This window comes from Haliotis asinina, chromosome 15 (assembly GCF_037392515.1).
Source record: "Haliotis asinina isolate JCU_RB_2024 chromosome 15, JCU_Hal_asi_v2, whole genome shotgun sequence".
NCBI classification, from domain to species: Eukaryota; Metazoa; Mollusca; class Gastropoda; order Lepetellida; family Haliotidae; genus Haliotis; species Haliotis asinina.
Genome location: NC_090294.1, coordinates 13,491,585 through 13,519,290, shown reverse-complemented (window position 1 = coordinate 13,519,290; position 27,706 = coordinate 13,491,585). Strand labels below are relative to the sequence as shown.

At 45.6% G+C, this 27,706-nt stretch overlaps 1 protein-coding gene across 2 annotated transcripts in view; it reads right to left on the bottom strand.

Annotated features, from left to right (window-relative positions):
- LOC137265625 (sodium-coupled monocarboxylate transporter 1-like) overlaps positions 1–24,986 on the bottom strand; it is a 30,416-nt gene extending 5,430 nt beyond the window's left edge. For both annotated transcript variants that reach the window (XM_067801057.1, XM_067801058.1), the window contains exons 1-9: positions 24,626–24,986; positions 23,764–23,832; positions 6,140–6,191; positions 5,516–5,583; positions 4,589–4,669; positions 4,156–4,229; positions 3,864–4,001; positions 1,853–1,988; positions 221–309 (exon numbers count right to left, since the gene is read on the bottom strand). In XM_067801057.1, coding sequence (XP_067657158.1) covers positions 221–309; positions 1,853–1,988; positions 3,864–4,001; positions 4,156–4,229; positions 4,589–4,669; positions 5,516–5,583; positions 6,140–6,191; positions 23,764–23,832; positions 24,626–24,967 — 1,049 coding nt within the window. In that variant the 5' untranslated portion in view covers positions 24,968–24,986. The remainder of the gene's footprint in view (positions 1–220; positions 310–1,852; positions 1,989–3,863; positions 4,002–4,155; positions 4,230–4,588; positions 4,670–5,515; positions 5,584–6,139; positions 6,192–23,763; positions 23,833–24,625) is intronic.
- Positions 24,987–27,706: the final 2,720 nt, after the last annotated feature.

Genomic DNA, 27,706 nt, shown 5'->3' with positions numbered 1-27,706 from the left:
GTGAAGTTTCCTTTGCGTTTCATTTTCAATCAGCATTGAGTATTGCGACGTAAAGCAAATCTCACTCACACTATCAATTTCTATCAGTCACAGATTGGCACTGCAGTACATGTATACAGCCCTCTATAGGTGCATGTATTAACAACAATAAGCTTGAGGTGAATGAGTGGGTTTTGAAAATCTCACATGAAACAGTTCTGTGTGCACCTGCAGGACGTACCTCAGTGCAGCGCTGAATATAGTGGCCAGATACAAACCAGGCATGCCTTGGAGATCCCTAAACAATTCCAGCACAACGAAAGGCATCAGCTGAAAGTATAGTAATAAGTTACGAATCAACAAGTTAAGAACTGTTGATGTATATCCAAATGTATTAACGTAGAACTACACTATTATTTCAAGACGGACTGATAATCGATTATTTCGCTCTTCTTGCAAGCTGGAGGTTAGCCTAGTGGTTGGTACGTTCACTCGTCACGCTGAAGACTCGGGTTTGATTCCCCACATGAGTACAATGCGTGATGCCTATTTCTGATGTCCCCCGCCATGAAATGGCTGGAGTATTGCTGGAATAAATGTCCATCTTTCAAACAACTGTTTTGATTAGTCCTGTTACTGAACATTTTTATGCACAAGAATGTATATTAAAGGTCGCATGCAACCAAAAATCGAATTAAAACACAATCATCACTTATTCATGACATAAGATACATTGCTGCTTGTAAAAAACAAACGTCGAAACGAAGCCGTCGGGAGATCGAACCCAGTCATGGCGGCTGGGCGTGCACTTATGTGTAGCGACGGCTTCTGATTGGCTGGTTCATTTGCTGATACGCTGAGGGTTCATTGTGTGTACAGAAAGGTGATCTGTTTCATGAGAATTTTAGAAGTATGGCGAGTCACAAGAAGGTAAAATTCTTTGTGGATAACAACTTCTTTTATTGTACTTGATGCATCGTTTCAGTATGGATTCATATACTGCTGTCAAACAAAATCATGCACATTAGAAGAAGTTGTTATCCATAAAGAATGTATATAGAGATGTTGGGTTTTGTAAAAACATGTTCCCTGAATTTGCTTTCGATCAAATAAAAAATCATCCCAGTACAGATGGTGAACTACTGCGTGGCTGGAATCTGTCATTCGTCCTAGCACAAAGCAGGACTGGAAACTGACAAGAGTTTGCACCAGTTTCCGTCAGATCCAGGCATCCGTGAAAAATGGATGTAGTTTGTTTGCAACCCACAGACATGTCATGTGTACAAGTATAACACCTGTCTAATTACATAATGTGGCAGAGACAGGACTCGGGTGCACGAGTCATAAATCAATTTATTTTGTTTATGTCGTATAGTCTGATAGGTGTTAAGTTCAAATTGCATGTGGTCAAGGATTGAAGCTGTGTATTGCATATTGTCCTTATCAGACAGGCAGACAGACATATAGGCGTCAATAAACCAGACATTAAGCTTTCTCTGTGACAGGCCTGCTTACCACGATCAACACCTTTTCTAAGTAAGGAGTAGATTATTTACTTATTTGTGTACACAACCATGATTAGACTCATACTCCGGGCATGCATACTGTTTCAAGCTCCGCGAACCTATTCACTGCGCATGCGTTATAGGCGCAGTGCAGCACAGCTGTTGAAACCACTCTTTCCCCCAGCGCTGGGGGAAATTGGTGAATCGTTTGAACTCTGATTTCGCGGACTTTTTTCAACTTTATAGGTTGAATAGGCATTTTTGATGATCTGTTTCGGTAAGTGCATACCGAAAGGTATCAGAATCTGCAAAGTTGTGTTTTACGTTGCATGTGACCTTCAACAAGAAGATACACGTGTGTTGTTTACCTGGTTTCTGTTAGTCAGGATGCCAGCCTTGAAGGGGTCACACCCTGTAGCAGCAAAGTAGCTGTAAGCCAGTACCCCCATGAAGCACACACAGGTTATGTAGAGGGCAACCAGAAGCATGTTGCCCATGTATGCGCTGTGGGTAAAATATCGTCATTTGTTTGCTACTTGTTATTTCAGTGTGGTGGAATGCGTTACGATTGGAACGTCGTTACCATCCTCTATCATCCGACCAGAGGACAGACGTGAAAAGGTAACATAATGTCCAAAATTTAATGAAACGATTACTGAAAATGTGATTTCAGAGAGTATTTGCTGACAAGGCTAGCACCATACAATTTTAAGAACATGAAGGACAAGTGAAGGTTCCGGGGTAGAATAAGCCTTCAGCAACCCCTGCTTCCTATGTCATCAGGTCCCAATTGCGCAGATCGATGCTCATGTTGTCACTGGATTGCCTGGTCCAGACTCGATTATTTACAGACCACCACCATATAGCTGGAATATTGCTTAGTGTGGCGTAAAACTCATCTCACTAAATTACTCACTCACTCAATAATAACGTGAAGCATTATTGAATGTTTAACAAAGCGTACATAAAATAACATAGGACAAAGAGGTGTGGATGAACATTGAAAATGCTGCAATTGATGATGTATTTCTTCTAACAGAGACATCGACACAACCGCCAACCTGGCCAAAGATCAAACCTAAAGTCTATGAAACATTAACGAGGCTCTTTATACCACGAGAGTATGCTGCAATATGTTAATGCGTATGAGTCATGTGGGGCAGATGCGAAATATCTCGTTACTTTCACATCCCATGACTTTATATTCAACAGTGATCGAGTACTTGTTGTCCAACGCCGCAATCAGCAATATTCCAATTTCATGGCGGCGATCTGTAAACAGTCACGTCAGGTTAAGACAGACCAGTGATCAACAGCATGAACATCGAACTACACAGCTGGGATACCATGAATACCATGACATGTGTCAACCAAATCTGCGAGCCTGACCACCTCGCCTCTTAGGAAAAGCATTGTTTACTGAAGATCTACGCCACGGGTCCATATTCAACAGGTGGCGCAATGTTTTCCTTATATTTCAAAGTATATAATCATAATGCTACATAATACGATAAGGAGAGGCACATTAACACCCATGGTTTGATTTGTTGTATCATACCACAATAAGTAATGACGACATAGTGACTTTCCCAAACAGAGGAACCAGCATAAGGAAAACAATTAAAATGTACAAGTTTGCAAAGTTCATTGAGTTGAGTATTTGGGATACCACGACAGCTCCGGTGCGGCTTCAACATTTGACAAGACGCTATGGATCGACAGTAGAGAGAGCTCCATGTCTTGGATGGTGGCGTATCATTGTATCCGAAACGCGAGGTTCTATATTATTGAATGCAATACCTGGACTGTGCGTTCCAGTCCTGGTTATGTGCAGGCTGTCATTACATGATAGAGGACTGCTGATTTCAGTGTGGTACATAAACACAGTAACTAACAAACAAGCAGGCAAGGAATCATCAAGAATGTGCGACATAGGAATTTTCTGCCCTAGCTGAGTTTTCCGTCTGTCTACACTTGTGACCTGGCGCAACTTTACTGTTACAACTGGCCACAAATCTGGATCTGGCATTAAGTCCTTGGGACTATTGGAATACTGTCTTGTTGAGAATTGGAACAGAACATGAGAAATTATTTTTAATGTGCAATTTTGTAAAGGACATAATAGCAAAATTTACAAATTCGCGTACTTTTAAATTTTGTAAAATTCATATATCTACAAAGCAAATATTTGTAAATTTACAAGGATTTTACAACAACTTCTTTCAGATTCACCTTTTCCTTTCCCATGGATCTATTTGATGTAAACATGAAAAGAAATTACTATTGCAGGTATTCGGATGATGAATTATCTCAACGATACAAGTTCACAGGTAACACAAGCATAATGTAAAGCAAAATGGATAATTTCTAGAAACTTACACCCTTGCCCTAGTAATAGTTGGTAAAGCACAAATCCTTTGAATCGCTGACTGGTCGAATGAGTAAGCGCAGAATGTGAATGTCCCTCCTATCGCTAGTGCCCAGAAGGAGTGACGTTCTCGGGGGTCGAAGTCAAAACTGCACAGATAAAGAAGAGACATTTGAAAACGGCACCTTTGTTTCCATGTAATGGTGGGAGAAGAGAAAAACACAGAGATTCGTCAAAACATCGGCGACAAGGGACGAATGTAAGGATTGTCCGTTGTCCCCATATGAGTGATCAGATACTTACTTGCCAGGAGTTATCCTCCCGCCTTCTTTGGCCAACTCCAGCGATTTCTCCAAGCCGCCTGTATCACCAATGCACTAAGCAGATAGCCGAAAACATGACGCATGTGGCTGTTTGTACTCTGAACAATATACTTAATGGTTTGGTATGGTGAAAGGGTGTCAAGATATTTAACGGTCAATGCAGAGATATGTATGGTATGACAGCAGCGAAACAAAACTGGCCTGTCCGACGGAACACTTTTGGGCACAAAAGGTAAAACAGCTTTGTAAATATTTATCAGAATTATGTTTTCAACCGATTTTTTTAGTATTTCACAGACTGCTTTGATCATAGTACTATTCAGTTAAGTTTGTAAATTTTCCATCGCTTAAATTTTTTAAGTGGAACTTGTTTTTGCCCGTCGGTTTGTGTATTTTGCAGGACAATAGCTTACCTTGATTAGAATAGCTATCACACCGACGATGATGATAACTGTCTGGAATACATCAACCACGACAACACCCCGGATCCCTCCCTACAAACAGGATACCATTATACAACTGTAACACTATATAACATTACATTTCACTAGTTCATGTAATTATGTTCATCTGTGAGTGAGTGCAGTTTTATGCCGCACTCAGGAATATTTATGTATAATGACGTCGGTCTGTAAATAATAGAGTCTGGACCAGACAACCCAATGATCAACAACATGAGCATCGATCTACCCAACTAGGACACGATGACATGTGTCAAACATGTCAGTGACCCTGACCACCCTATCCCGTTCCTTGCCTCTTGTTTAACAAACATAGGCTACTGAAAATCACTTCGGATCTTCACGTGTCAAGTTAACCTGTAACATGATAATAATGGGCAGACGAACTAGAATAAGAAGAAGCATATATATTTAGAATAAACCCAAACCATTACACACTTTTTAGTTTTTGCCCGGCATTAGACAGATTGGACCAGACCAAACTTGAGTGAGTGGGTATGGTTTTACTCAGCTTTCAGCAATGTTACAGGAACATCACCAGCAATGGGCTTCACATTTGGTACCCATATGGGAGCTTGACGATTTAAGCACAGGGTTGTCCAACCGCCCCTGTACAGTCGAACCCCCTTTATGCGAACGTTTTGGTTTCACTCGGAAATCGTCCGGATAGCGAGACGTCCGGTTAACTGGATCAAAAAAGCAAATCTATGGGACTGCTTTGAAAATTCGCCATCCGGGTCCGGAAGCGCGGGGTCCGGTTAAGCGAGTGCAATTAATGAACGTAAGCTTCGTTTCACATAAAAATCGTCGGGGAGGCGGGGTTTTCGGATATGTGGGGACCGAGTAAACGGGGTTCGACTGTATATGCATTGTACTTACAATGGAGGTGTAGATTATTCCAACCAGACCTACTATGACGACAGACACCCAGAAAGGGAGACCAGTAGCTGAAAATATATTTATATCATGCCTCAAAGGGTTTGGTTTTCAAATGCGCTTTAGTTGACTTTATATTCGCGTTGTCTCTTGTCACAAATATCCACTTTCAACATACATTAACATGTTCCTTTGTGTGTAATTTAGTTAGTATGTTATGTTCTACCCTATAAATAACGTACTCAGTACCGAGATAGATATTGGTAACACAAGGAAGAACCAACTTATTGTGACATTCGTAACATCGTATTTGTCTTTCCCGCATGTATATTTCCAACATACTGTACGCTGATTGGCTTCTTGTTTGGCACCGCAATCAGCAATATTCCAATTATATGGCGGTAGCTTGTAAATAATCGAATCTGGACCAGATACTCCAATGACTGACATCGGTCTACGCAATTGGCATACGATGACATGTGTCAACCAAATCAGAGACCTAACCCGCCGATCCCGTTAATCGCCTCGGGCATGCTTTTCTGTAAACCACAGATGCCCAAAATTGATAAAAATAAATACATTATTTGTAAATTGGCATGATATGGACTCGTTTACCAATAATATTACCTGTCTGTATAGATAATGAGGGCGAGACTAGCATAACAGCCGTGAATAAGATCTGAAACAGAGAAGAGTGAAGAGTAGTATATGCTCAAAGCAAAAGAAACGCAACTAAGGGTTTTTGGTCAAGTTTTTACATAGAAGACATAAACATAAACTTTTATGAGATTTCTTTTCGAGCGTTTTTTCTTGTGTTCAGTATATCTGCGGTGTAATCTGAGCAATAAGACAATATAGATATCGTAAAGCTTGAAATAAGGTGGAGGGTCTTGTGTGTGGACCTCCGGTCACGAATCAGTTAAAAGCCTGACAAGTGTATGCGACGTCACCTTGCGACGGTGGGCCGTGAGTGATCGGCGCAAATAATGTCCAAAATACTGGGAATAAGGGCACGATCAGACACTGAGCTACTGACTGTGAGTTGAAACAACCTTTAGTGTTCTCAGTTTGTTCAAATATGATATCTATTGAGATGCACCGTGCTCGGATCGGTGTTTCAAAAATTCCAAGTGGCACTCGGCAAGTTGTTGTTGATCAGAATGGCGACTACTCACCCACTGTCAGAGTTCTGATATTCAGCATAGACTCTTTATTTGTGCGCTTGTGTTCGCCTCCATTACCGGAGTATCAACATGTCTATCTAGCTACATTCAATCAAAGGATTTTTCTGTTTATCTGCCGAAAGAGTCAACATTTCAAACTATTTTGTTTGTTGACGTCATCACATCGGAATTTGACCAGCTCTACGGTGCCTATCACACTGCACTTGGGTATCGTGATGTTTGCTTGGTGGTGGACCGGTGCCGGCTGAAGTTGTTACCCGCGGAACTATATGTTCAAATGATGTGGAATCAAACCCAGGGCCTTTATCCTTTAAGGATTCAATAGATGAATGAATTACCCAATTTAAAGACTTTAAACAGAGTATTAATGGAAATCTGAATGACCTAACTACTGAAGTAAACAGCTTAAATAGCAAATGTGGTAACCTGGAATCACAAATGGCAGAATTGAAATCCGAACAGACAAACATGCACCAGAATATTGAAGTGGTGAATGCTGATATTGACTTGCTCACTGATACAATTGATTTGGTGCAGGACCAGGTGATAAGGTTCGACGATGAGCTGGATAAACTAGAGACTTTCAGTAGGAGAGACAGTGTAATACTCTATGTCGTAGCCGAGGAACCTGGTGAAACAAATGTCAAGTGCAAAGATACTTTTATACCCATCCTGAATGATCATGTTCATGTCAAGACTTGGTCACGCAGTGATAATGCTCGTGCTCATCGTCTCAGTCCTAAACGTTCAGATGCTAGTAAACCGAGACCCTTATTGCCAAGTTCAGAGAATCAGGCGACAAGATCGAAGCACTAAAAGCACGTCCAGTGATGAAAGAAGGAGAGTGTTTCACATCTAATGACCTCACTACGTCAAAAACTCCGTGACGCCAAGGAACAAGGCTTGTTTCGGTACTTCATGACTGGCAGGCTTGTCACCATGCCATGCACAGATGGGAACATAACCCCGAATACATCGACACGAGAGGGGACGCGATCATCGAGAACCACCAGACAATCCAGTAAAAGCAACTCAAGCAGGATATAGGGGTGTGGCCGGCCGAAGTATTTTGAATGGGGTCATGGAAACTCTATCACCGGTGCAATCAACACCACATTGTCGGTCTTGTGGAATGTGTGTGGTGTTGCGAGTAAACTTGATGATCAACCTTTTATCGAGTACTTGAAAACATTTGATATTGTAGAAACTTAGTAGAAGCTTAGTAGAAACTTTTGCTTTGCTACTGATATTCTTGGACAAGGCTAGATTACTATGATATATACTAAGTATGCTAATGCAGTAAAGTTGTCAATGTCAGGCAGACTGTCTGGCGGCGTTTGTGTATGTGTTAGGAGCGGTTTATGGTTACACTGTTCAAGCATGCAATCTGATGTTGATAACCTGAATTTTCTAAAGTTCACCAAAAGGGTTTCAGGTCCTAAAATGCGCCTATACCTGGTGGGTTTGGATAATCCCCCGCAAGGATCTGCATATCACAAACATTCTGACACGAACTGTCATTTGTACAAGCTTGACTGTTTTCTCTCAGAACATATCTCCGAGTTTGGTGATGCTCATATTGTAACGTGTGGTCATATGAATGCGAAAACAGGTGATGGCAACAAACCTACCCGTGAGTATCATGCATATCTGGTCATGGTAAAGAGGCTCACATGGAAGGTGACGGCCAGACTCCAGGAAATGATCGATTGTCCCAGGATCATATCACAAATAACTTTGGAAATATTTTCCTAAATCTGTTTTATGTATATGATTTGTTTATTTTAAACAGACGTGTAGAAGGAGATCGTGCAGGCGAGTATACAGTTATTGGAACTAATGGCGCCAGCGAAAATGATTATTTTTGCAGGTCATCAGACTTCTTTGAGTTTGTTAATAGCTTAAATGTGTGGGACAGATCAGATTCACACCATTTACCCCTTTAACTATTTATACGTGTACCTTCATTTGCTGACTCCCCGTCCGATATAAGGGATGTTGATAATATTTGGTATAAATGGTGTGAATCATTAAAAGATGTTTTAACTATAGCCTACAGTCAGCAGCGTTAAGTTATGGGGGTGAGCTACATGCCGAGTTAGATGTCAGTGCCGACCGAATCAGCCCTTGACAAATTTGTTTCTCTACTTATGGATGCTGCCAGTTGTATGAGGAGAAAATCAACTACTAGAAGGTACATTCACAATAAATCATTTTAGACCAAACAGGGAGATACAGCTTGCTAAAGCTGGTGTCCATAAGGCGTTAAGGTGTTTTCGGCGTTACAGAAATGAGAATATTGTTAGCACAGAAACCATTACAAGTCTTTGTGCCGTCAGGCGAAGTCAGATCTTCAAGTTACAAGACTCTTTAGGCTAACAAGTTCTTTTGATTGCCCTAGGTCTTTCGGTCAGAGATACGTAATCTTCAGAACAGTTCCCCTCCTCTGCCAAATATGTCTAAATCTGAGTGGTTGACTCATTTCGAAAAGGTTTTCAACGCCGACGTGTTTCCTCCTTCACGTATGGCGATGACAGTGCTGTCGACGATACTCAGGATTCAATGGAGGGAACTAATGATATGCTACTGAACAGCTCCAAATCCTCGGAGGAAGTTGAAAATGCTATTCTCCATCTAAAATCGCGGAAATCTGCGGGTTTAGATCGTTCTACCAGAAATGCTGAAATCATCATTGTGTAGCTTTCAGCCGTTTTTGACTAAATGCTTCAGCCAATTATTTGACAGAGGCGTGTACCTAGCTGAATGGGCTAAATCTGTCACCACAACCATACATAAAATTGGTAAGACAAATGATCCAGATAATTATAGAGGTACTTCGATTATCAGTATTTTAGCCAAGGTTTTTGCAAGTATTTTTAATTCAAAACTTACAATGTGGTCTAACATATTATCCCTGAAACACAGGCTGGTTTTCGGAAAGATTATTCCATTCAAGATCATGTATTCACGTCTTATGCCATTATCACAAAGCAACTGTTATTTCGTAAACATAAAATGTATATAGCATTTGTTGATTTTAAGAAAGCGTTTGACTCTGTGGATCATGTTAAGTTGCTTGAATGCCTTAGAAAACTAAATGGCAAAATGTACAGAATGGTTAAGCCCATGTATTCTAATGTGACAGCTTGTGTCAAATGTAAAGATGACCTAACTGATTTCTTTGATTGCCCAGTTGGAATTAGGCAAGGTTGTGTTCTTAGTCCGATTCTTTTCTCGTTTTTATTAATGAATCGTCTGAGAAAATACAAGACAAGGGCAAACATGGCATTCAATTGTTTCCTGGCACTGATGACATTTTACTGTTACTCTTTCTGATGTGATATTAGTTTCTTATACGGTCAGTTGTTGGGTTACAAAATCAAATTAATATCTTAGCGTCTCATAGTGACGAATGTGGTCTTGCTGTTAATATGAACAAAACTAAAATTCTTGTATTTCGTAGAGGTGGACCCCTCTCTGCAAAAGAGATCTGGTTTTACAAAGCAACAAGCATTTCTTTAACGAAGGCTTATAAAAATCTTATTTTGCTCTTCAACAGTTCAATGAATGTAAAGAAATCTGCTTTCGATCTTTCACTTATGGCAAAAAGGGATGTTTTGCGTGTTTTCGCTGTAACTAATAAACTAGGAACGGTGCCACCACATTTGCTTTTTAAACTATTCGTTACACAAATCCAGCCTATACTCACTTATTGTTCCGAAATTTGGGGATACACTAGAATGGATGTTATGTGAGAATGGAAGTTTTTAAACATTTGATTGTCTACACCAATTGCCATGGTAAACGAAAAATGCGGACGCTACCCTTTATATGTGATTACTAGCGTAGAGTGTGTTCGATTTTGGATTAGAATTTTAAGAATGCCAGCACATCGCTCCCCTAAACTTGCTTACAACATGCCATTGCATTATGATAATCTTGGCAATAGTCACTTGGCCTTCTCACATCCGTATGTTAATCTTCTCTCTTGGTTTTGGATATATATTTCTCTCTCAATCTCTGGAAAATGTTGATACGTTCATCACCGATTTTCGTCAAGGTTTGATTGATAACGTCAGGCACGACTGGGTATCTACTTTAAGAGGCAGCTCACGTTATGCCAACTATGTCTATTTTAAAGATACTTTAGAACCTGAAAATTATTTATCTTCAAGGTAGAAAGACTAGAAATGCAGTAGTTCGATTTAGGCTGGGTCTTAAAAGTCTAATGATCAATGAAGCTAGAAAACGTGATATAGATAGTCTTTACGATTATGCCCTTTGTGTAGTTCTGGAATTGACGATGAATTCCATTTCATGATTTTGTGACCAACTTTTAAGTTACTGCGAAGAAAATATCTTAGCGAACATCATTGTCCAAATCATGTCAGTTATACCGTTTTCGATAATCTCATGGCTTCCAAAAATAAAGCAATTTTGTCTGATCTGGCATTATATGTACATCACGCACTGAAACTAAGACATTCTATTGTCATTCTACCTGCACACTGAATGTTAATATCCATGTTTCTAATAATTGAATGAATGATTACAACAGCATGAATAGACTCACATATTGTATATATGGTTTGTATACAGGCCAAAGGCCTTTCGCGCAATAAACACTTTGTAAGACTTTCTATCAGTTGACGTTCAACAACATCGCGCTCGGACAGTCCTTGTGTGGGTGACCGTGTTTGGCAGCCTGACTCCTGAGAGTTTCTAAGACTTTGTTCCTGCCCAACAACGAATTATTATAGCATGTTGCAGTCTAATACGTCACATTTATCAATCTCAACTCCCTGCGGCCCAACTTCTTGCAGCCGCTAGGAGCACCGTGTTAATGTGGCGTTCCCATCCTTACGAGGTACCCATTCACAGCTAGGTGAACTGGGACACAGTCACAGCACTTAGTCCACGTTTACTGCAGGTTGCTGTACCCGCAAGTAGGTGTATGCACGTATTCACGTGGCCACCATCTGTTCATATACCAACGGATGTGTGGGTTCTTACTGTACACTAGTGGTTGTGACAACACTGAAAGAGTCTGTACACAAAACGACTCCAAGGTTTTACACCCGGTCACAGGTGGCCTCGATCCTTTCACCTCAAGCTCGCTGGATCACTAGCCAGGTGCTTCAGCCAGCTCGTCCACCATGCCAGTAGTTCGTAAGTTATGCCTCGAAGCACATGTGGTCACACCTTAGACAAGTGAGTTTATTCAAAATTGCCTCTGTTCACCGGGCAGAAAATAGGTACCCGGTTGGATAAGGTCAGGCGGTTTGGCTTATCTGGCATAACGATAATCAGATTCTGATTACAGCGTTTCAGTTACAAGTTAACAGAGCATGAACTGTCATCACGTTTAGTATGTACTACAATATCACTGCTTCTACCTTTCGATAATGTGATAAATTTATTTTTACTGACAAACATTGAAGACAGTTCTGGAAATAATCGTATGTCAATATGGTTTTCATCTGCCTGTTGTTATTAATTGATGATACCTTAAACATTGTCAGTGGAGGGGAAATCTCTTCACAAGTCCATAATTCATTGATTGTTAAGGCCAGGACAAAATACGAACTTCTTGTACAAAATAGCCACATTTAATGAGGCTAGGTCTATTGTTATTTTCCTTGGCTTTCACTGATTGAGCATAAACAGTTCCCACTAGACTTTGATATTTGCGGCATCATGAAAGAACTACACCCTTTCTCCCAATTTCGTAAGCTGGGACCCTTGAAGGTCCGGGGTAGAATATGCCTTCAGCAACCCATGCCGGCCGTGAATGGCGACTAAGCTTGTCGTAAGAGGCGACTAACGGGATCGTGTGGTCAAGCTCGCTGACTTGGTTGACACATGTCACCGATTCCCAGTTGCACAGATCATGCTGTTGATCCCCGGATTTTCTGTGCCAGACTCGATTATTTGCAGACTGCCTCCACTTAGCTGGAATATTGCTGAGTGCGGCGTAAAAGTAAACTCACTCAATCGTAAGGTGGTTTAAGGTTGCTACTGAAGAGGGGATTTAGCTGAATTACAGAGAATTAGTTCCTTCGTTCTTAATGTATCAAATGGATACAACGCAACAATGTGTCCAATTGCTGGTAGTATCAGCATTCATTCTTGTCATGCATTTGTTGGTAGCATAACTTTTTATATATACCATTAAAAAAGATATTTCATTTTGCAAGCATACCACAAGCCAGAGCTAATGCATATGGAAAATGTAATATACTCCCATACAGGTGTAATATTTACAAAGGAATGCATTAATTGTCACATTTTATGTTAATTTCTCTTCATCTTCTGTTTCCTTCTTGGCTTCATCATTTGCATTTCATCAGTCCTGTTAATCCAAAATAAACGTTACCTACTTTTTTAAGGGAATACATGGTGAAACAGTACTACAACAAACGTTAATTCACTTAGACATTTAATGCGAACAACTAATGCGAGAAAAGAGCATATGAATAGTAAACGTGATTGTATTGCTTATCTATCGAAACAGATTCTATTTGCCGTGAATGATAAATAGCTGACATGTTTTTTACTGGGCCACGGAAACAAGCACGTTATCATGAGGTTTAGACTAATGCTTAGTCTCTGAATAGACATAAGTTTGATAGTGACAAACAAACCTATTATGAGTTGAAAAGGAGACCAGAGATCTTGAACCTGATGAAATGTAGACTTGCTTCCTTTAGGGCTTTTGCTTTAGGGAGGGCTAGGCTGTAGGGGAAATAATGTGGTTCAGGGACTGTGAGACAGGCGACACTGCAGGGAGGGCTAGGCTGTAGGGGAAATAATGTGGTTCAGGGACTGTGAGACAGGCGACACTGCAGGGAGGGCTAGGCTGTAGGGGAAATAATGTGGTTCAGGGACTGTAAGACAGGCGACACTGCAGGGAGGGCTAGGCTGTAGGGGAAATAATGTGGTTCAGGGACTGTGAGACAGGCGACATTACAGGGAGGGCTAGGCTGTAGGGGAAATAATGTGGTTCAGGGACTGTGAGACAGGCGACACTGCAGGGAGGGCTAGGCTGTAGGGGAAATAATGTGGTTCAGGGACTGTGAGACAGGCGACATTACAGGGAGGGCTAGGCTGTAGGGGAAATAATGTGGTTCAGGGACTGTGAGACAGGCGACACTGCAGGGAGGGCTAGGCTGTAGGGGAAATAATGTGGTTCAGGGACTGTGAGACAGGCGACACTGCAGGGAGGGCTAGGCTGTAGGGGAAATAATGTGGTTCAGGGACTGTGAGACAGGCGACACTGCAGGGAGGGCTAGGCTGTAGGGGAAATAATGTGGTTCAGGGACTGTGAGACAGGCGACATTACAGGGAGGGCTAGGCTGTAGGGGAAATAATGTGGTTCAGGGACTGTGAGACAGGCGACACTGCAGGGAGGGCTAGGCTGTAGGGGAAATAATGTGGTTCAGGGACTGTGAGACAGGCTACACTGCAGGGAGGGCTAGGCTGTAGGGGAAATAATGTGGTTCAGGGACTGTGAGACAGGCGACACTGCAGGGAGGGCTAGGCTGTAGGGGAAATAATGTGGTTCAGGGACTGTGAGACAGGCGACACTGCAGGGAGGGCTAGGCTGTAGGGGAAATAATGTGGTTCAGGGACTGTGAGACAGGCGACACTGCAGGGAGGGCTAGGCTGTAGGGGAAATAATGTGGTTCAGGGACTGTGAGACAGGCGACATTACAGGGAGGGCTAGGCTGTAGGGGAAATAATGTGGTTCAGGGACTGTGAGACAGGCGACACTGCAGGGAGGGCTAGGCTGTAGGGGAAATAATGTGGTTCAGGGACTGTGAGACAGGCGACACTGCAGGGAGGGCTAGGCTGTAGGGGAAATAATGTGGTTCAGGGACTGTGAGACAGGCGACATTACAGGGAGGGCTAGGCTGTAGGGGAAATAATGTGGTTCAGGGACTGTGAGACAGGCGACACTGTAGGGAGGGCTAGGCTGTAGGGGAAATAATGTGGTTCAGGGACTGTGAGACAGGCTACACTGCAGGGAGGGCTAGGCTGTAGGGGAAATAATGTGGTTCAGGGACTGTGAGACAGGCGACATTACAGGGAGGGCTAGGCTGTAGGGGAAATAATGTGGTTCAGGGACTGTGAGACAAGCGACATTACAGGGAGGGCTAGGCTGTAGGGGAAATAATGTGGTTCAGGGACTGTGAGACAGGAGACACTGCAGGGAGGGCTAGGCTGTAGGGGAAATAATGTGGTTCAGGGACTGTGAGACAGGCGACACTGCAGGGAGGGCTAGGCTGTAGGGGAAATAATGTGGTTCAGGGACTGTGAGACAGGCGACACTGCAGGGAGGGCTAGGCTGTAGGGGAAATAATGTGGTTCAGGGACTGTGAGACAGGCGACATTGCAGGGAGGGCTAGGCTGTAGGGGAAATAATGTGGTTCAGGGACTGTGAGACAGGCGACATTACAGGGAGGGCTAGGCTGTAGGGGAAATAATGTGGTTCAGGGACTGTGAGACAGGCTACACTGCAGGGAGGGCTAGGCTGTAGGGGAAATAATGTGGTTCAGGGACTGTGAGACAGGCGACACTGCAGGGAGGGCTAGGCTGTAGGGGAAATAATGTGGTTCAGGGACTGTGAGACAGGCGACACTGCAGGGAGGGCTAGGCTGTAGGGGAAATAATGTGGTTCAGGGACTGTGAGACAGGCGATATTACAGGGAGGGCTAGGCTGTAGGGGAAATAATGTGGTTCAGGGACTGTGAGACAGGCGACACTGCAGGGAGGGCTAGGCTGTAGGGGAAATAATGTGGTTCAGGGACTGTGAGACAGGCTACACTGCAGGGAGGGCTAGGCTGTAGGGGAAATAATGTGGTTCAGGGACTGTGAGACAGGCGACACTGCAGGGAGGGCTAGGCTGTAGGGGAAATAATGTGGTTCAGGGACTGTGAGACAGGCGACACTGCAGGGAGGGCTAGGCTGTAGGGGAAATAATGTGGTTCAGGGACTGTGAGACAGGCGACACTGCAGGGAGGGCTAGGCTGTAGGGGAAATAATGTGGTTCAGGGACTGTGAGACAGGCGACACTGCAGGGAGGGCTAGGCTGTAGGGGAAATAATGTGGTTCAGGGACTGTGATACAGGCTACACTGCAGGGAGGTCTAGGCTGTAGGGGAAATAATGTGGTTCAGGGACTGTGAGACAGGCGACACTGCAGGGAGGGCTAGGCTGTAGGGGAAATAATGTGGTTCAGGGACTGTGAGACAGGCTACACTGCAGGGAGGGCTAGGCTGTAGGGGAAATAATGTGGTTCAGGGACTGTGAGACAGGCGACACTGCAGGGAGGGCTAGGCTGTAGGGGAAATAATGTGGTTCAGGGACTGTGAGACAGGCGACACTGCAGGGAGGGCTAGGCTGTAGGGGAAATAATGTGGTTCAGGGACTGTGAGACAGGCTACATTGCAGGGAGGGCTAGGCTGTAGGGGAAATAATGTGGTTCAGGGACTGTGAGACAGGCTACATTGCAGGGAGGGCTAGGCTGTAGGGGAAATAATGTGGTTCAGGGACTGTGAGACAGGCTACATTGAAGGGAGGGCTAGGCTGTAGGGGAAGTAATGTGGTTCAGGGACTGTGAGACAGGCGACACTGCAGGGAGGGCTAGGCTGTAGGGGAAATAATGTGGTTCAGGGACTGTGACACAGGCGACACTGCAGGGAGGGCTAGGCTGTAGGGGAAATAATGTGGTTCAGGGACTGTGAGACAGGCGACACTGCAGGGAGGTCTAGGCTGTAGGGGAAATAATGTGGTTCAGGGACTGCGAGACAGGCGACACTGCAGGGAGGGCTAGGCTGTAGGGGAAATAATGTGGTTCAGGGACTGTGAGACAGGCGACACTGCAGGGAGGGCTAGGCTGTAGGGGAAATAATGTGGTTCAGGGACTGTGAGACAGGCGACACTGCAGGGAGGGCTAGGCTGTAGGGGAAATAATGTGGTTCAGGGACTGTGAGACAGGCTACACTGCAGGGAGGGCTAGGCTGTAGGGGAAATAATGTGGTTCAGGGACTGTGAGACAGGCGACACTGCAGGGAGGGCTAGGCTGTAGGGGAAATAATGTGGTTCAGGGACTGTGAGACAGGCGACACTGCAGGGAGGGCTAGGCTGTAGGGGAAATAATGTGGTTCAGGGACTGTGATACAGGCTACACTGCAGGGAGGTCTAGGCTGTAGGGGAAATAATGTGGTTCAGGGACTGTGAGACAGGCGACACTGCAGGGAGGGCTAGGCTGTAGGGGAAATAATGTGGTTCAGGGACTGTGAGACAGGCTACACTGCAGGGAGGGCTAGGCTGTAGGGGAAATAATGTGGTTCAGGGACTGTGAGACAGGCGACACTGCAGGGAGGGCTAGGCTGTAGGGGAAATAATGTGGTTCAGGGACTGTGAGACAGGCGACACTGCAGGGAGGGCTAGGCTGTAGGGGAAATAATGTGGTTCAGGGACTGTGAGACAGGCTACATTGCAGGGAGGGCTAGGCTGTAGGGGAAATAATGTGGTTCAGGGACTGTGAGACAGGCGACACTGCAGGGAGGGCTAGACTGTAGGGGAAATAATGTGGTTCAGGGACTGTGAGACAGGCGACACTGCAGGGAGGGCTAGGCTGTAGGGGAAATAATGTGGTTCAGGGACTGTGAGACAGGCTACATTGCAGGGAGGGCTAGGCTGTAGGGGAAATAATGTGGTTCAGGGACTGTGAGACAGGCGACACTGCAGGGAGGGCTAGGCTGTAGGGGAAATAATGTGGTTCAGGGACTGTGAGACAGGCGACACTGCAGGGAGGGCTAGGCTGTAGGGGAAATAATGTGGTTCAGGGACTGTGAGACAGGCTACACTGCAGGGAGGGCTAGGCTGTAGGGGAAATAATGTGGTTCAGGGACTGCGAGACAGGCGACACTGCAGGGAGGGCTAGGCTGTAGGGGAAATAATGTGGTTCAGGGACTGTGAGACAGGCGACACTGCAGGGAGGGCTAGGCTGTAGGGGAAATAATGTGGTTCAGGGACTGTGAGACAGGCGACACTGCAGGGAGGGCTAGGCTGTAGGGGAAATAATGTGGTTCAGGGACTGTGAGACAGGCGACACTGCAGGGAGGGCTAGGCTGTAGGGGAAATAATGTGGTTCAGGGACTGTGAGACAGGCGACACTGCAGGGAGGGCTAGACTGTAGGGGAAATAATGTGGTTCAGGGACTGTGAGACAGGCGACACTGCAGGGAGGGCTAGACTGTAGGGGAAATAATGTGGTTCAGGGACTGTGAGACAGGCGACACTGCAGGGAGGGCTAGGCTGTAGGGGAAATAATGTGGTTCAGGGACTGTGAGACAGGCGACACTGCAGGGAGGGCTAGGCTGTAGGGGAAATAATGTGGTTCAGGGACTGTGAGACAGGCGACACTGCAGGGAGGGCTAGGCTGTAGGGGAAATAATGTGGTTCAGGGACTGTGAGACAGGCGACACTGCAGGGAGGGCTAGGCTGTAGGGGAAATAATGTGGTTCAGGGACTGTGAGACAGGCGACACTGCAGGGAGGGCTAGGCTGTAGGGGAAATAATGTGGTTCAGGGACTGTGAGACAGGCGACACTGCAGGGAGGGCTAGACTGTAGGGGAAATAATGTGGTTCAGGGACTGTGAGACAGGCGACACTGCAGGGAGGGCTAGACTGTAGGGGAAATAATGTGGTTCAGGGACTGTGAGACAGGCGACACTGCAGGGAGGGCTAGGCTGTAGGGGAAATAATGTGGTTCAGGGACTGTGAGACAGGCTACACTGCAGGGAGGGCTAGGCTGTAGGGGAAATAATGTGGTTCAGGGACTGTGAGACAGGCGACACTGCAGGGAGGGCTAGGCTGTAGGGGAAATAATGTGGTTCAGGGACTGTGAGACAGGCTACACTGCAGGGAGGGCTAGGCTGTAGGGGAAATAATGTGGTTCAGGGACTGTGAGACAGGCTACACTGCAGGGAGGGCTAGGCTGTAGGGGAAATAATGTGGTTCAGGGACTGTGAGACAGGCGACACTGCAGGGAGGGCTAGGCTGTAGGGGAAATAATGTGGTTCAGGGACTGTGAGACAGGCGACACTGCAGGGAGGGCTAGGCTGTAGGGGAAATAATGTGGTTCAGGGACTGTGAGACAGGCTACACTGCAGGGAGGGCTAGGCTGTAGGGGAAATAATGTGGTTCAGGGACTGTGAGACAGGCGACACTGCAGGGAGGGCTAGGCTGTAGGGGAAATAATGTGGTTCAGGGACTGTGAGACAGGCGACACTGCAGGGAGGGCTAGGCTGTAGGGGAAATAATGTGGTTCAGGGACTGTGAGACAGGCTACACTGCAGGGAGGGCTAGGCTGTAGGGGAAATAATGTGGTTCAGGGACTGTGAGACAGGCGACACTTCAGGGAGGGCTAGGCTGTAGGGGAAATAATGTGGTTCAGGGACTGTGAGACAGGCGACACTGCAGGGAGGGCTAGGCTGTAGGGGAAATAATGTGGTTCAGGGACTGTGAGACAGGCGACACTGCAGGGAGGGCTAGGCTGTAGGGGAAATAATGTGGTTCAGGGACTGTGAGACAGGCGACACTGCAGGGAGGGCTAGACTGTAGGGGAAATAATGTGGTTCAGGGACTGTGAGACAGGCGACACTGCAGGGAGGGCTAGGCTGTAGGGGAAATAATGTGGTTCAGGGACTGTGAGACAGGCGACACTGCAGGGAGGGCTAGGCTGTAGGGGAAATAATGTGGTTCAGGGACTGTGAGACAGGCTACACTGCAGGGAGGGCTAGGCTGTAGGGGAAATAATGTGGTTCAGGGACTGTGAGACAGGCTACACTGCAGGGAGGGCTAGGCTGTAGGGGAAATAATGTGGTTCAGGGACTGTGAGACAGGCTACACTGCAGGGAGGGCTAGGCTGTAGGGGAAATAATGTGGTTCAGGGACTGCGAGACAGGCGACACTGCAGGGAGGGCTAGGCTGTAGGGGAAATAATGTGGTTCAGGGACTGTGAGACAGGCGACACTGCAGGGAGGGCTAGGCTGTAGGGGAAATAATGTGGTTCAGGGACTGTGAGACAGGCGACACTGCAGGGAGGGCTAGGCTGTAGGGGAAATAATGTGGTTCAGGGACTGTGAGACAGGCGACACTGCAGGGAGGGCTAGGCTGTAGGGGAAATAATGTGGTTCAGGGACTGTGAGACAGGCGACACTGCAGGGAGGGCTAGACTGTAGGGGAAATAATGTGGTTCAGGGACTGTGAGACAGGCGACACTGCAGGGAGGGCTAGACTGTAGGGGAAATAATGTGGTTCAGGGACTGTGAGACAGGCGACACTGCAGGGAGGGCTAGGCTGTAGGGGAAATAATGTGGTTCAGGGACTGTGAGACAGGCGACACTGCAGGGAGGGCTAGGCTGTAGGGGAAATAATGTGGTTCAGGGACTGTGAGACAGGCGACACTGCAGGGAGGGCTAGGCTGTAGGGGAAATAATGTGGTTCAGGGACTGTGAGACAGGCGACACTGCAGGGAGGGCTAGGCTGTAGGGGAAATAATGTGGTTCAGGGACTGTGAGACAGGCGACACTGCAGGGAGGGCTAGGCTGTAGGGGAAATAATGTGGTTCAGGGACTGTGAGACAGGCGACACTGCAGGGAGGGCTAGACTGTAGGGGAAATAATGTGGTTCAGGGACTGTGAGACAGGCGACACTGCAGGGAGGGCTAGACTGTAGGGGAAATAATGTGGTTCAGGGACTGTGAGACAGGCGACACTGCAGGGAGGGCTAGGCTGTAGGGGAAATAATGTGGTTCAGGGACTGTGAGACAGGCTACACTGCAGGGAGGGCTAGGCTGTAGGGGAAATAATGTGGTTCAGGGACTGTGAGACAGGCGACACTGCAGGGAGGGCTAGGCTGTAGGGGAAATAATGTGGTTCAGGGACTGTGAGACAGGCTACACTGCAGGGAGGGCTAGGCTGTAGGGGAAATAATGTGGTTCAGGGACTGTGAGACAGGCTACACTGCAGGGAGGGCTAGGCTGTAGGGGAAATAATGTGGTTCAGGGACTGTGAGACAGGCGACACTGCAGGGAGGGCTAGGCTGTAGGGGAAATAATGTGGTTCAGGGACTGTGAGACAGGCGACACTGCAGGGAGGGCTAGGCTGTAGGGGAAATAATGTGGTTCAGGGACTGTGAGACAGGCTACACTGCAGGGAGGGCTAGGCTGTAGGGGAAATAATGTGGTTCAGGGACTGTGAGACAGGCGACACTGCAGGGAGGGCTAGGCTGTAGGGGAAATAATGTGGTTCAGGGACTGTGAGACAGGCGACACTGCAGGGAGGGCTAGGCTGTAGGGGAAATAATGTGGTTCAGGGACTGTGAGACAGGCTACACTGCAGGGAGGGCTAGGCTGTAGGGGAAATAATGTGGTTCAGGGACTGTGAGACAGGCGACACTTCAGGGAGGGCTAGGCTGTAGGGGAAATAATGTGGTTCAGGGACTGTGAGACAGGCGACACTGCAGGGAGGGCTAGGCTGTAGGGGAAATAATGTGGTTCAGGGACTGTGAGACAGGCGACACTGCAGGGAGGGCTAGGCTGTAGGGGAAATAATGTGGTTCAGGGACTGTGAGACAGGCGACACTGCAGGGAGGGCTAGACTGTAGGGGAAATAATGTGGTTCAGGGACTGTGAGACAGGCGACACTGCAGGGAGGGCTAGGCTGTAGGGGAAATAATGTGGTTCAGGGACTGTGAGACAGGCGACACTGCAGGGAGGGCTAGGCTGTAGGGGAAATAATGTGGTTCAGGGACTGTGAGACAGGCTACACTGCAGGGAGGGCTAGGCTGTAGGGGAAATAATGTGGTTCAGGGACTGTGAGACAGGCTACACTGCAGGGAGGGCTAGGCTGTAGGGGAAATAATGTGGTTCAGGGACTGTGAGACAGGCTACACTGCAGGGAGGGCTAGGCTGTAGGGGAAATAATGTGGTTCAGGGACTGTGAGACAGGCGACACTGCAGGGAGGGCTAGGCTGTAGGGGAAATAATGTGGTTCAGGGACTGTGAGACAGGCTACACTGCAGGGAGGGCTAGGCTGTAGGGGAAATAATGTGGTTCAGGGACTGTGAGACAGGCGACACTGCAGGGAGGGCTAGGCTGTAGGGGAAATAATGTGGTTCAGGGACTGTGAGACAGGCGACACTGCAGGGAGGGCTAGGCTGTAGGGGAAATAATGTGGTTCAGGGACTGTGAGACAGGCTACACTGCAGGGAGGGCTAGGCTGTAGGGGAAATAATGTGGTTCAGGGACTGTGAGACATGCTACACTGCAGGGAGGGCTAGGCTGTAGGGGAAATAATGTGGTTCAGGGACTGTGAGACAGGCTACACTGCAGGGAGGGCTAGGCTGTAGGGGAAATAATGTGGTTCAGGGACTGTGAGACAGGCTGCACTGCAGGGAGGGCTAGGCTGTAGGGGAAATAATGTGGTTCAGGGACTGTGAGACAGGCGACACTGCAGGGAGGGCTAGGCTGTAGGGGAAATAATGTGGTTCAGGGACTGTGAGACAGGCTACACTGCAGGGAGGGCTAGGCTGTAGGGGAAATAATGTGGTTCAGGGACTGTGAGACAGGCTACACTGCAGGGAGGGCTAGGCTGTAGGGGAAATAATGTGGTTCAGGGACTGTGAGACAGGCGACACTGCAGGGAGGGCTAGGCTGTAGGGGAAATAATGTGGTTCAGGGACTGTGAGACAGGCGACACGAGGTCGAAAAAGCAGTAAGCTTATCCTGGCTATCTAGCTTCATCCGCCATCGCAAAACACCATCCCTATCCTACTGCACCTTTTTCCGCTTCAGTAACAAGGAAATAACGTCCTATTTGAAAAGATCATCCACATGTGGAAAGCGACGCCATAGTGATCATTTCAGCACGCTGCAATACATTTGACCCCTGTCTGACCCTCTCTCCGGTGTATGGTTTAATGTCGATGGGGAGAATTTGTCAGTCCTATAAACACTAAATATAGCAAGCTGCATTAGAAGGGTAACTTCAGCTGGTGAATACCCTCACATTGTACCAATTCAATGGAGAATATAGTGTGACATGTTCGTATGAATATATAACACATGTCAAGACATTCTCAGTCAGACAACAGAGAGCGTTTGCCTTACCTTCTTTCATAAGCTCATGAACAACATTTTAGTAACATAAACGGCTGTTCAGCTCGGTTTGAATGGTAAACGAAAACCTCAACGTCAGCCAGCAATCAGAAACGATTCTGGTGCTTAAACAAATTCCATTTGGCACTGTAAGCAAGCCAGATTATGATTTTGGAAAGGGATGATACATTCTGTCTTATCTCATAGGCAAGATTAGAGATTTTACCCGTTAAATCTAAGAGTGTTAAAGCATTTACATGAAAAACGACATCTTACAATGGAAGATTTGTCTTTTTCGTGGATAAGTATTGCTTCCAGACAAAAAGCCCTGAACATTCGATGATGCTCAAGAATATTATCCGAAATCTAATGTCGAAATCTAAATTCAAACCGTATCACATTTTCAAATGTTTTACATCTGATTCAGTTACCAGCGGTACTTATTTTGGGGAAAGTATTATGACAGTAATACTATTCAAACCCGTACAGTGTCACCGTGTAGTCTCGACTAGTTGTTGGTTAACTGGGCTGAGTTATGTAATGTCATAAAGAGGTTAAAATAAACGGCCGAGTGAAGACATTTTCAGTGACGATGAATACGTGTAAATATACTTGTGTCACCGTGTCACTGTCAGCCTTTTACAAGTTTTCATCACTCCGACATCATCGTATAACTTTAATTATTAACACATCATGTAAGATGTTCATAAATCATAATTGATTAAAAATTGTTTGTCATTTTGAGGGAAATTTGGCTCGTTGGGGTTGCATAAGTGTAACATGAGAGGGCGACTACCTTACCTGAGGTCGAACGTACATGTAGGAGGGTTCATAAACATATGCCAGAGTAAAATTGAGGTCACAAATCAATCACTATGTGGTACTCATTTCAACTCACCTTTTGAAGCATGCCAACTAGTGTGACCAGGAGACGTAGGGTGGGGGATCCGAAACGAAGCTGAAAGTACTTTAGAAAGAAAGAACGCAGTCATTAATTGGAGGTGCAAATGAACATACTACAACTTTCAGTTTAAAACATTCAATTTTCTTAATACAACTGCTGGGATTCCTTTCTTTCTATTTCTTTAAAACATGGAGATCCGGGTTAGAACTGGTCAGTGATTGTGCAAGGTGAATTTGTTACCCCTGCTTGTGGCTGTGACATAACTTCACTCTCATGACAACCGCTGAACATATTTCACTGGATAAACAAAGTGAACTATATTAAAAATAATAACTGAATTGTAATTTAGTGAACCTTGCCATCCCTACCCAAGATTACAGTGAAGTGTAGTTCCAGACATTTGAAGATAATAATGAAGAGGGGTGGCATCGTAAAGTTAGTGATGTATTTGTAGAATGCCACCCCGACATATATAAGGCCATGGGCTTTTTAAAGAAGGAACAAGTCGTGGTAGAGGCATGTTTTCTCCAGCTAAGAAAAGGTGCCAGACCTTGGAAACGTATATGAGACAATTAACAACTGGTGACATAACTGTCATACAATGACTCAGTATCAAGGGTAACTGGATATTAATGTTATTGCTGTGAAATACTGATGTTTCATCGGGATCGGATCGGGTAGTGGACTTGGCGCATATCATTGTATCCCAATTTCGTTAGACTGATATTCATGTTCTTGTCTAGTCCAGACTCGATTATTTACGGGGCCCCGGCAAATAGCTGGAATATTGCTGAAGGCAATGTTAAACAACAAACTAACTTGACAAAATAGTGTACTGACAGCACCGACATCTTACCTCGTACATGCTCGTGACTTGGAGGGCGTGCATTACTGGGACAACAGTGATCAAGGCGATGGGGTACGAAGCAGATGTAGACACCACAAACAGAAAGAAATCCGACCCAGTTGTGAACGTCTCTGCTGGTATTCCTATAAGTGACGTCGCCGACATGAACGTCACAAAAAGCGACAGCATGACAGGAAACGGGTGAAGACTTCTCCCTCCAAGTAGATATTCATCTTTAGTGTTGTTCTTTCTCCCACGTATGGCCAGGTAAACACCTATACCCAACGGTACAGCCAACGTTGCGGCAATCACGACATAGTCGTACACTGACAATTTCGACGTGGTCGCCATCTTGAACAATGTAGATGAAGGTACGACTAGCGACCAGACACCCAGAATCAGCGCAGTTGTAGGGTTTCATGAATAGACCGATCCAGTCTGTCAATCAAAACAGGCGCATGCGTCATTTTCGGCCAATCAGCATGGCCGGGAGCGTTTTGTCAGAGTGACATATTTCCAGGGTCAAACGATGCCTCCGAAACGATGTGCTTCGACGTACGCCATGCACACTAGCTATATCTATTATATATTGTGCTGATTTCATGTATACTTTTAACAAAACCATTACAACAAAGACAAATGTATTGGGGCGGATCAAGGAACGCCTCAAAATCAGTTTCTACATTCTTTTGGCATGACGCTTTTAGCCAATACCGGACATTGAGTTGGTGGGCCATGAAGCTGTAATTATTATACATGAGGAAACTGAATCTGAGTTGCCATGGAAACGGGAAAATATTTTATTCTGAAATCCACAACTGTTAAACACACTGTAAGGCTACCAGATCTATCGATGTGCGATGTTTGATGAAGAACACTAAACGGTTTTAGAGTTCTGCTCCGGAAAAGAGTACTACCACCAATTTCAGTCTACGTCCAATGTGTTGTCAGGGAAACCCCAAAATGTTTTATTCAGATATTCAAAACTTCCGAAAGACAATGTTAGACTACCAGATCTACCTATATATTATGTTTTACATACATCCATCGAAATACTCGCCCAATCATCATTTCCAGATTCCCAAATTAGATCAAATAGGTTATGCCGTGATTGATTTGTTTACATTAATACATACAGACAAATAGAGTGCACGAAGAAACCGGGAGTGTTGTTTCTGACTTGTTGACTAAAGGTAGAAACCTGTGTTATTGATTTAACTTTATTTGAACAAAGGATAAATAAATAAATAAATAAATAATGGCACCAGGCGCAGTGTTTAAAATCTGGATATGGGTGTGGATACCGAAACAATATACAACATTTCATAAAATTATGATGGAAATTTTAGAGAAACAAAAGAGACCCAAATATATACTGAACATCATTGAAAACGCACCACCTGTAAATTTTGAAATAAGGCAATAGAATCTTTTGGAAATGGAAAATTAATGGTGGGAATTTTGATAATAACACACTAGATCGTAAATAACGCTCTACAGTAAAAAACGGATCGTTCGAACACATCATCGAACACATCACATGAAAACAACAAAATTCATGCACATCACACACGAAGGGCACAAATTGCATGCAGAAAGCATGCTGTTCAGGGGTATAAATGACCTTCGGCACAAAACCGTTCTCATTTTCGCAGTACTTTCGTAAGTAAAGTTTTTTCGCCATGCCAAGATTGTCACCAGAGGAACGAGAACAGGCCTTGGGTATGTTGCAGGTCGGCGCTTCAAGCAGAAACATTGCACGACGATTTGGGTGTCATCATTCGACCATTCTGAGGCTTGCTAACAGATACCAACAAACAGGAACCAGCAGGGACCGGCAACGCCCAGGTCAGGCACGTGTTACCACCCCTCGTCAAGATCGAGACATTGTACGGCGCCATATTCGGGATCGAACCTTGCCCGCTGCCAGAACCGCCAACGCTGTCCAGGGTCGACGTGGTTTGATCAGCGCTTCCACCGTCCGACGCCGTCTCCGTGCGGCAGGGTTACGTTGTCGACGCCCTTACGTTGGACCCATCCTGACTGACAGGCATCGCCGTGAACGCCGACAATGGGCTGAACAGCATCATGTGTGGTTGTTACGACGTTGGCATGGTGTGGTGTTCTCCGACGAGTCGCGTTTTCACTTGCGAAATGCTGACGGGCGTCTTCGGGTATGGCGTCGACGGGGTGAACGTTATCATCAGGATTGTGTTGTGCAAACCGATCGGTGGGGTGGAGACAGCATTATGGTGTGGGGAGGGATAAGTTATCACCACAGAACCGCTCTGATTGTTTGTCGTGGCAGAGTGAATGCCGTTTACTACCGTGACAACATTCTTCAGAACAACGTCGTTCCCTTCTTTCACCAGCATCAAGATCTGCACATATTTCAACATGACAATGCACGAGCCCACACTGCACGTGTTTCGATACAGTATCTGGCTAACAACAACATTCCTCTACTTCATTGGCCTGCATTGTCACCAGATTTGTCACCCATCGAACACTTGTGGGATTACATCGGCCAACGCCTCGCACGTCGTCCGCAGATCAACAACCTTGGGGAACTCGACAATGCCTTGCAGCAAGAGTGGAATGCAGTGCCTCAGGACTTTATTCAGAGACTTATCCGTTCAATGAGGAGACGTTGCACAGCTTGTGTTGCTGCTAACGAGGGTCATACACGCTACTGACTTTCCATTTTGACCCCATCTTTATTTCATTGTCAGCTGCATTAAATCTTCACCGTTTTGCTTGATTGTTTTTTGCTTCTTTTCTTTATCAAACATTGGTCTACACAAATATGTAAAATTTACATAGATTGCTCACTTCTGCTCTTAGAAATCCACAATTTTAGGGGTGGTGCGTTTTCAATGATGTTCAGTATAGATCAGTTACCCTACCACTATATTAGACGGGCGTGAATTGCCAGATAGATCATTTGGTTCGAAAGAAATTACGCTTCCTACTCTCAGCAGCTGACCAAGACGATTTTTCATCTGGCATGTTACTCATTTTTCACCCTCCAATTACAATTAGTCAACTAAAATATTTCAAGACAACAACATGTATAACTTTCTTCTCCTA